The sequence below is a fragment of the Notothenia rossii genome, assembly GCF_949606895.1.
Source record: "Notothenia rossii genome assembly, chromosome: 11".
In the NCBI taxonomy this organism is placed as follows: Eukaryota; Metazoa; Chordata; class Actinopteri; order Perciformes; family Nototheniidae; genus Notothenia; species Notothenia rossii.
In genome coordinates, this window is record NC_136910.1 from 6718289 (window position 1) to 6729235 (window position 10947).

Genomic DNA, 10947 nt, shown 5'->3' on the forward strand with positions numbered 1-10947 from the left:
TAGCCTTTAAAAAAGGGGGCCATATGTTGCTCATAGCTGTATTCTATGGCTCTACTGTGACATGTTGACATGTTAATGTTTAGAAAGGTACGTTATATATCTTTTTAAACATTAAATCATGTCAACATGTCACACTACAGGAAAGGGAAAACCACCAAAAGCATATCAGGGCCCCCTTTAAGGAAATATTGCACTAGTCCATCGTTGTGCAGCCCTTTGTGTACCTCTATGCACTGTTTGATCCAGAAGTGGCTGCCCATGGCCTCCCAGTTCTGAGAGCAGCAGATGTAGAGCAGCCGCTCGTAGACGCGCCGCTTCATGGACGAGTCGAACACCTCGAAGAACTTGGCTCTGATCAGCGGCTGAGTGCAGCGGAGCCCCGAGAGGAAGGCGGGCTCCAACTTGGACGTGATGTCACTTCCTGAAAGGCTCTCATCCCTGGATAACGGGGAAAACATTTATCAGACAGAGCTCACATGCTGACTCGTACACAATGTAACTGGTATGATGATGATGACAGCTGAACACTGACTTCTTTTGATAATAAAACACTTCATTAATTGAGTGGTATTTTTTACAGCAGTCACTGAGCAGGCAGAGATGCAAAAGCTAAAAGGACCACGGAAATATAATACAAATTGGGAGCACTTAAACTCTGCAAAAAGTCACTTATTGTTGAGTATTTCTATAGATGTGTGCTGACCCTTTGGCCAGTTTGAAGCCATCATCTCTGCTGCAGATGTCTTTTATTCAGGTCAATTATTCTTCCTTTGAAAAGTTAATTATTAAAAATCCTCTCTTCAAACTTTCCCCTTTCTCTGAGCTTCATTTCGTTACGTAACTTTTTTTTAAAGCTGCAGCAACTGGACTGACAATCCTCACTCCCAGTGGCACTCGACTTTATGTTTGTGTCCTTTTGTTAACATTTGCAAATCAATATAATCCTCAAAATGTACGTTTTTGTTTCTTTACAATTACTACTAGTGATATTTACAGATGTGTTTCTTGTTTTGCTGTATAAATGTAAACTAATTACACAAACCACATATTAGCAGAATGCAATGTTGTTTGTGATTTAAGCGCTAATTTACAAATATTGCAGGCGTGTATGAATCGAAACATATCACATGCACATGAAAAATGATTCCATGGCAACAAGGGGCCAGCATGTTTTAACAGCTGTGTCGTGCACCATCACTGAAGCATGAGGACCGCAGTTAACACTGAATATTCGGTGATAGTTAGACTTTCTCATGTGGATAATGTACTGTTAGTATAGCTCAAACCGTCGTACATTAAACGCTTAAATAACATCATTTCTTGGGTGTGATTAGCGTAACAGAAGGAGACAGTGAAGGTGGGATGAAAGCAAAACAAAGGCAGCGCTGCATGTGGTCCCTATTTGTAATTTCTTTAATCACACATTGTTCTGGCACAGCTGCTTTATCATTTCCATTATCATTACCCGCTGTCCATCATGGCTTTACGGCTCCTTTTAAATCTCCTGACATGAAGAGAGCCGATGTAGTGGAGTGATAGAGGGATGCATTTAGCTGATTAAATGTGTGTGTGTGTGTGTGTGTGTGTGTGTGTGTGTGTGTGTGTGTGTGTGTGTGTGTGTGTGTGTGTGTGTGTGTGTGTGTGTGTGTGTGTGTGTGTGTGTGTGTGTGTGTGTGTCCTAGCATTACTATCCTTGTGGGGACCTAAATCTGTTTACACAGTCATGTGTGGGGAAACATTAATTTTAGGGTGAAGACTTGGTTATGGTTAAGGTTAGGATAAGTCTCCAGGAAATGCATGTAAGTCAATGTAATGTCCCCTGAAGTGATGTATACATGGTGTGTGTGTGTGTGTGTGTGTGTGTGTGTGTGTGTGTGTGTGTGTGTGTGTGTGTGTGACGGAAAGACAAAGCGATGGCAGGTTTGATGAATAGCGGGCAGTAGGGCAGTGTCTCCCCTCTACTACCCCCCCCCCCCGGGTGTCCTGTCAGGAGTTTTTGGTCCCACACTGTAGCGCTGGGGTAAAGCCTGGCACGTTATCTATCCGTCTCCTTCTCTACCTGCTGTCTGTCTGAGCCTTTCTGCACGATGCCACATCTCCATCTTTTTCTTATTAACTTAATACACCTCTGCTTTGATCACCATCAGCAGCTAAAACCCTCTTTAACTATTGCAACTCAGCGTTAATATCTTAGTTAAAAATAACAATTTATTATAGTAAATCAAAGAAAAACCCTAATTTAGGAGGAATATCTTATCCGAACCACTGCAAATATGTTAATATACACATTTGTATGTATTATTGTTGTTATATTTACTTGAACTTTTATATTTTAGTGCACATTCTTTATTATTAATTATTTAATGCTCCTATAATTTAATTGTATTATATTTTTTTTACATATTTTTTTTAATTATTTTTATATTTAAAAATGTTTCCCAAATAATTATATATGCAATAACTATAAATAATTACTTCTTACGCTTGCATAAATTATTTAATTTTAAAATAAAGTAACTGTCATTAAACCTTACCTCCTCCAGATAAAAAAAGTACTTCTGATTCTGATGACTGATGAAACACCAATGACTCCACCTGACCCCCCCCCCTCCCCCCATCCTCCATCGCTCCAACCTCCCGCGTCTTTACCCGCCTCACCCCCCCCCCGCCGACCTTCATCCCTCCCGTGAAGATGGATGGAAGGGCGGCAAGGCGTCTGCGGCACGGCCATTTGGCCATGTGATGAATGGCGGTAATTACCTGTAGACGTAATTAACGAGGTCCAGGAACTGGCCGTTTAACTCAAGTTCATCGGGGAAACGCTTCTCTATGTAGGTCATCATCTTCACCAACAAGATGGACTTCTCACGGAGGTTGGGCATCTAGAAGAGAGATGTCGATTAGAAAAGAGACACAGAGGGAAGGTGAGGGAGGGGACGAGGATCAAAAGACGGATAATCTATTTGTAAATGTAAACGCATCTCTGTGTCCAGCTCGGCCATTTACTGTCTTTTGAAAGCTCTGAAGAAAAATAAAGACACCTCTGAGGGTATTATGCTAATGGGACCCTCGCTGGGTTGAGAAAAAGTGCTTTGCTTGTCGTTTGTCCAAAGATTTCACGCGTTGGAAAATGGCTGATTCGCTTCTCTGATTCGACGATCTGCTGAATCTCAACTTTATACTTGTTTGAAAGCATTATATATTTGTTTTACTTCTTAAATCAAATCAAGTTTTATTTATATAGCACATTTAAAAGCGATTTTTGGTCGACACTTTACTACAATCACAATAAAAGACAATGATTTACAACAGAAATATAAAAAACTAAAACACAGGGAATAGTCAGGTGTCATGCTCTGACTAGAAGGCCAGAGAGAAGAAGTGTGTTTTCAGTGAGGATTTAAAAACCCCTAGTGTCTGGGCCGAGCTCACATGGAGGGGCAGACTGAGACAAGAGTCTCTTGTTACCTGATTGGCCGCCATGGGAGAGTTGTTCTTCACCCACTCCTCCACGATCTTGACGACAGCTCGGAGGATTTTGGGGTCAGGTGACTTCTCAATCAGCGAGGTGAGGATGACCTGGATGAAGTTCTTCCTCATCTCCATGCTCATGACTGACAGGCGAGTCTTCACCAGGTCGAGACTCAGCATCACCAGCTCACTGGTCACTATGGGAACAGAGCAGGTAACTTTAGGTCACTTAATTAGATAAGCAATACAGGCACAGGGAACAGCCTGTCTGGTCAGATAGCCTCTGGTCTTTTAACTGCACCTGGTGGAGGGTAAATGTCTGTGTTTCCTGATGTAGTCATTAGGGGCCAATTTAAAGCCCTGATAGCATCTTACAGCCATTACCTCCATCTGAGAAGCAACAGGAGTTACGCATTTACAGACTGACTTCTATAAATCTAGTGAAGACAATGAACCGTGATGAATTCTTGTAATAAAAAAAGACATTTGTGACGCTCTGCCTTTGCGCTGTGACACACAAGGCTCAGTGCCAAGCTTCAAACAGTGTCTACTCTTTTTAAACTTGTAGCAAAAATCTGTTTGCTTTAGAGCACTGGTTCTCAAAGTGGGGGGCGCAGAGGCATGCCAGGGGGGGGCGCGAGAGACCAGGAGGAAAAATGGCTAGGAAAAAAAAGAAGAAAAAAGATTAAAAAAAAGAAAAAGAAATCAGATATTTAAAAATTATTGATTAGAAAATAATATGATAGAGTACAGTACTATTACGTCTGGGTCTCTGTGTTTCAATAAAGCTCGGCTCTGTGTGTGTGTGGAACGAGCCATTTTGTGTGCGCGAGCGAGAGAGAGAGAGAGAGCGCACCGGTACCGGAGATCGTTGTTGTTAGCTTCTGGTGCTAGCGAGCTTCGCTAACGGATATAAGGAGTTTTATCAACAACAAGGTGGAGGAGAGTCCTCTCCTGTCAGACTGAGAGGCTCAGTGAGCTAAAGGACTCTAAGTGTTATCTCAGTGGGTCTCAAACGTTTTGCTCACCATTAATGTAAACAATTATTTCCGAGGCACACGTTTATATAATCATTATAGTTATAAAAACATAAGAGAATAAATGAAAAACAGGTATGAAATACTATATGACATTAAAACAAGAATAAAGTTTAAAAGGGTGATTTGTAAAATATCCATAAAGAAAAAGTAAACCTGTTTACAGTTCTGTTTTAAATGGGTGTTGAGAAAGGTATCCATAGAACTCTTCATTTTTTTCAAGTGCACCAGATTGATGCATTTAACTTCAATATTTAAAAATAAATCTTCCCGGGGGAGCTTGCCCCCGGACCCCCCTATGTGAGGTCCACACACACCACCTATAAAAATAGCACTTTACCCCTGCTTACACCTATATGCTGTGAGCTGATTATCGAGCCTTCATTGTAACAGCCGCTGGTACATTGTGTGTGTGGGAATTGTTGCAGTAGAAAATTCCACTGTAGCGACCGGTACATTAATGGGAAACCCTAAATGTTTGAGCACCCTCTATGAAACATCAAGCTACCCCACAGCACCCCCAAAATAAATCTCTGGCGCCACCACTGAGCCTGGCTATTTGTGTTGGGGGGGGGGGCCCGACTTTTTTTTTTTCTCCAAAGGGGGGGCCTGACAGAAAAAGTTTGAGAACCACTGCTTTAGAGACAATACAGGGTGGGAACCAGAGCAGAGGAGCGTTCCCTGTGAAACCAGACTGTATCTGTAGAGAGGATCTCCTATGACCACAGCAGCTACTGAGAACAGAGCTAGGGTCAGTGATTCAAAACCTTTGATACGGTCTTTGAATGGAGCCTGATACTGCTGAGGAACCTGGGATATCTGAGCTCTAACTGAGTCTGAGGAAGGTCAACATAAGAGTGTGCTGTTCACAACTGACCTCACACACAGAAAACCCCTTGGATCAGGTTTAGGGAAAGTACACACACTAGCTTTCATGATAATGTCAGCTGTAACTGCAGAATACACTCAGCTGATATGGTAATTGATGTGTGGTGCACTGATGGTGACTCAGGTGCTGTGAACTGAAGAAGTAAGGTGAGTTGTCAGGGTGGTGTTTTGTACCTGTGCTGGTCTCAGTGACCCCCGGGGTGGCCGCCTGGGGGCTCAGGTGTTCCCGCACCATCTTCTGCAGCGAGCGCATGAACACCGAGATGAGCCTGTCGATGTAGCTGGCGTTGTAACTGCAGGCCGACTTCAGGATCATCAGTGTTCCTGGAAGACGAAGGAAAGGGGAGAGAGGAGGATGAAGAAGGGGAAAATGGAGAAAGACAACCTATGACAAGAGAAGCTCCGGGGGGAAAGTAACAGACACACACACCTGGAGTCAGCTGTTCATTCACACAGCATGACAACTAAGGTTGGAATTTAAAGTTTGTTACAGAGCCTGCTACCCAGAAGGGATACTTACGTTAAAGGGGCCCTATTCTGCTCATTTCAGGTTTCATCATTGTATTTTGTGTCTCTACTGCAGGGTATATGCAGGAATCCTGAAGTCAGATGCAATCCCTTTTAAGACCCTTTCCATACATTTTAAGACCTCATCGCCACTTTGAGTTTTAACCGGTTACCTTGGCGACACACTTTACCTCACATTTACTATATACAGTATTGATTGTCCTTCCTCCTTATCTTCCAACCATTTGGAATCAGACTTGCATTTCCCCATAACGATGTTGCTTAGCAACCGACGTAAACGGAGCTTTGCGCGCTATCAAGCAGTGAGCGTGCGATGTCCTGTTCAGATGACGTCAAATCCAACGGGATGCCATAAATAAACTCCACAGAATCACACTACACACCTACGCAATGATTACATTCAGGCAGACTGTAGAATACAACCTCTTTGGACAATTTATATACTTATTGAAAACAAGCTACAAAATGTAATACCTTGGAAAATGCCGTTTAATAGCCTTAATTTTCACTAAATTGATTTATCAACTTTTAATACTTTTTAAGACCCCGCGGACCCCCTCTACTGGGACATGATTCCATGCTTTAATGTTTAAAAAGCTCTTTATTTTTCTCATACAGCCTGTGCTGAGTCTGCTCAGATTGGTTAGCTCTGTTCCGATTGGTCAATCGCTTAGAGATGTCCCGCCCCTAAGCATATCACGTATGTGTTGGAATGGATAGCCAATAGAAGCTTGATTGTTTCATAAAGATGTCACTTGTTACAGAAGTAAACAAAGGAGTCCAATGGAAGCGTCTTTGGGACAAAAACCTATATAATGCTGCAGGAGAGGAAAACCCCTTTATAGGGCCCCTTTAAAATATCCCCCCCCCGCCCATCGCATCAGCTCTACCTCTCTGTGACAGCAGGATACCAAATGGGTTTTATTGACTGCCATTTTGGGAAACCTTATAAAAATGGCATTACCTTTACGGTCTGCTCCAATAACCATTTATCAACTTGAGGGCCCTTTATTTGGGAAGCTACAGCATATTTCAAATAAAAAGAAAAGAGATATCTCATAACTGTCTCCTTGGAATAAGCTTTAATATCTATATATATATAAATACTCTGACATCTGGGAAGATAAGAGTAATGTTCGAACAGGGAGGGTGGCCAGAAGCAGCAATCCTACCCGGGACAACCTTCCCCGAACCGCTGGACTGTGGCCTGGGTTTAAAAAGACCAGATGTTAGCCCGAGCAGCAGGGCTCATCGGCTCGCATTTTAACGACCCACTCAGCGGCTTAATTGCTAAGGTGGCTTGGTATTGTAGAGTTAGAGTGGGAGTGGGAAAATTATTATAATTTTTTAACGCAGAGTTTACGAGCAACAAAGGGAAGGTAACGAGGGATAAATGAGAGGAAGGAAAAAGCGTAGAGAGGTAAAGGTCTTACCGAAGAGCTGTGTGGGGTTCGTGTTGCTGGTGGCTTTCTCATAGTTGGTAAGCCCCTCGTAGATGACCTTGCCCACAGCAGCGTACAGACACTCCAACTCCTCATACTTAGATGCCACTGTTGACGTGCCTAGAAGGAGAGAGCAGTGTGTGAAAATCAGAGAATGTAAATCAATCAATGGTCCACATATTTCCACACATCTTTCATAAACACAGAAGAGACTTTGTTAAGATGCGCTCACACCAGTGGCGAACCGTCAGGGCCTTCAAGGTATTCAGAGAATACCCAGGAACACTCAGATAAAAATAAATAAATAAAATCGATTTAATTATATAAATAAAATGTATGTAAAATGAATAAATGAGAATGGTATCTGTGTTGTTGATCTGTAATATTAGTGTTACGTTGATTTGTTTGTCCTTCTCGGACCATGCACTACGCATTTCAGTGGTTTTGTGTTAGAAAAGAAAGCAACCAATCAGATCTTGTTCTGGGTCTCTGGGTAGAATATCCTTCAACCAAGGTATTCTACATCCTTGATAGAACGCCCTGGCCGTTGCACGGAATGAGAGCGTACGTTTGGACTGACAGTTTGATCAACCAATCATATATTGATTTGTAGCCAATGGGCGTGTTCTTTCAGAGTTTCCCTCGGTTCCAGGGTATTCTAGAAGCCCGCTAGTTAACTGGCTCGAGACAGAGGACCTAGATGAATGCGACGAAGCAATTCATGCCGTATTATTGCTTGTAACGTTGAAAAGGCAAGTGCAACAGGTGAAGATGAAGTTGTTGCGGAATTGTTGCGAGTACCCTTTACCCGGAGGGGGCTGTGTGTCTACAGAAGGTCCAGTTGTGATAGACAGGGTTCACAGTCACACTAAGCAAATTTGTTGCGCGGCGCGATAACATGTACAATCATTGCAAAGACGTGGATAGACGCTACTTTCTACATGTCTGTATGACGTTGCTGTGACGATGGAGCAGCTCTTCTGTAGCTTAGCCTAGCCTGATCGATCCGGTTTCCATTCAGATAACACACATTTTAAAGGGTTTTTCCTGCCGTCTTGTAAGCACACTTTCCAAAGCATTGACTTTACTAACCGGTAAAAGTATGATGTGATTTCAGCATCATTGTGATACCTGCATTACAATTACATCACGGTATGTTCATTTTGTTTGTGTCTACATGGAGATAAGCCCCGTCGCCCCGTCAGCGCGTCTAGTTAGAGTGGTGCAACTTTACACAGGTGATGACATGCAGTGCTTTCCTCAGTTTATAAATAAAGCTGGATTGAAATGGTCAGGCTTCATACACTTTTTCACCAATGATTTTCAATGACTTTTCCATGACCAAAATTACTCTTTCTCACCGGTACAACTGAAAATGGTTTATTTTAACATGGAACAGGAAAATAAGGTCTGCATATGAAACATGTTGTGCCTATGTAAAACAAATCAAATAGTAGGCTTACTAGCTTCTACACGCTAAAGCAACTAAAATCTCTCACCAGCAAAATCAGTTAAATGCCATTTTACGCTTCTTTACTACACGATACAGTATTTATTATCATTAAAGTATTACAATATTGGCGATTAGATCAAATATAAATTATATTTGATGCAACTTTAGTTACATTTCCATGACTTTTCCAAAAACATTGGCAAACATATTGTTTTCCATAACTTTTCCAGGACCTGGAATTAGTTTTTGAATTTCCATGACTTTCCAATGACCGTAAGAACCCTGAACGGTTCAAATGAAAGCATTTTGCACTCACTAGGCTCTGTGGGGAAGATGCTCATGAGGCGGGACAGGAGGGAGTGGACAGCCCGCAGGACTTTGGTGTTTCCGCAGGTCATGCACGCAGCGATGCCTCTCTGGAGGGGTTTAAAGTGAGCCAGGATGGCCGGGGACTGCAGCACCGTGAGCAGGAAGCAGAGGATCTCCAGTCCAGTGCAGATGTTGGAGATGTTAGCCGCGGCTGGCTGCTCCTGAGAGGAAAACAAAGCGGAGAACAGGAGGTCAGTGGAGTTAAATAAGTACATGAATAATGTTACAAAGGCCTTTTGTGTCCTGGTCTTCATATCAAGGTAAATATCCAGGCTTATAAGTCTAGACATTACGACCCTAGAACAAAGCAAGAAAAAATATTGTGCAAATTCCTCAGTTGATGCATTAATCATGGAAGTTTTTATTTTACATAAACTCCAGACAACTCTGAAATCAATATTCGACACACAGAGGTATTTCTCACACTCAAGCACCAAGCTGTTAAACTGGAGATCAATGGACAACATCGGGGCCTAATTTTGTCTAAATTGCAGTCAAGGTTTACAACGACGGCGGGGCCAAAAGGATAATCTGGGAAAGATCCATAGCACTAATCTTAGCTAATGAACAAGGTGACTAGTGATAAGGCCCCTGGTAGATATTAGGCTGGTATTGATTTGTGTGCGCATGTTTTTGCACGTGCTCGTTTACCCTCTCACGCCGACTCTTAATCACTGCCATGTCGGTACAATGAGATGATAAAAAGGTAATCCGATTTGAAGCATTGTTCATTAGTGGGAGTAAGACGGCTCGGCAGGTAGAGCGTGCTCCCAGGGGGAAAGGGCCCGTGAGTTTGCGTCTGCATAAGACCTGCAGAAAGCCTTGTATTGTCAGACCATTTCCCCCCCATGGGACCTGGAGGGGCTGATTGGGTTTGAGTGAGGGTAGCTAGAGGAAACCGCGCAGCAGTGATCCCCAAACGGGAACAGAGGAAGTACGTGACGATTGCCGGCGCGTGGCGATAACCTTGTCTGAACAGTGGCGCTGAATCAGACCGGGGAGATGAGTGGAGAAGGAGAGGATATAAAAAAAAAAAAAAGAGAAAGATAAGATGCTGAAAAGAAAAAAGGACGGAGGAGACGGAGGGGAGATGCAGAGAGGCACAGGATGAGGATTTGGGGATGGAGAAGGGCGGAGGGGCTGAATGAGGAAGCACAGGCCAACCCGGATAGACTCCCGTTATCTCACCACTGTCATTATTTTGTCATTACGGTGGTTGGCGCCTCACTTCATGTATTGCTGATAACAGACAAAGGACTTGGAGGCGTTAGAGCAAACACTAAGACAGAGCTTAGGCGGAGGCATGGAAACTTCTGCGCTCTCTGGGAAAGCGTACAGCAGGCACGCATTAGTTATCCTTTACCGTTTGATGATTATTGCTTGAAGCTGCAACAACAAGCATGAATTTTTAATCGTTTTTATTCAGACTTGTGTCCCAAAAACACTTTTGATGACATGCACAGGCGACTTCAGAAGAATCTGTGGAAGGCTTTCAAAGGCAAGTAGTGTATTCTTTGGAAAGACATTAATATTCTCCATTGCAAAACACAAAAGGCAGTGAAAGGGGCCATATTGTGCTTTTGGGGGTTTTCCCTTTCCTATAGTGCGTTATATCGTTTTTTTGTGCATGTAATTGATGAAAACGCCTCCATTTGACACATTTGTTTACCTCCGCGACACACTGTTGTGATATAAGTATGTAACACTCAGGCTTCTATTGGCTAGAGCTCCAACACATTGTACTCTGGTTCAAGACAGT

At 42.9% G+C, this 10947-nt stretch overlaps 1 protein-coding gene across 4 annotated transcripts in view; it reads right to left on the bottom strand.

Moving 5' to 3' along the window:
- The window catches only part of trrap (transformation/transcription domain-associated protein), a 116397-nt gene that overhangs the window by 55498 nt on the left and 49952 nt on the right, over positions 1 to 10947 (bottom strand). For all 4 annotated transcript variants that reach the window (XM_079657576.1, XM_079657575.1, XM_079657574.1 and 1 more), the window contains 6 exons: positions 9136 to 9349; positions 7358 to 7486; positions 5571 to 5720; positions 3469 to 3668; positions 2761 to 2882; positions 225 to 438 (listed from right to left, as the gene is read on the bottom strand). In XM_079657576.1, the coding sequence (XP_079513702.1) occupies positions 225 to 438; positions 2761 to 2882; positions 3469 to 3668; positions 5571 to 5720; positions 7358 to 7486; positions 9136 to 9349 (1029 nt within the window). The remainder of the gene's footprint in view (positions 1 to 224; positions 439 to 2760; positions 2883 to 3468; positions 3669 to 5570; positions 5721 to 7357; positions 7487 to 9135; positions 9350 to 10947) is intronic.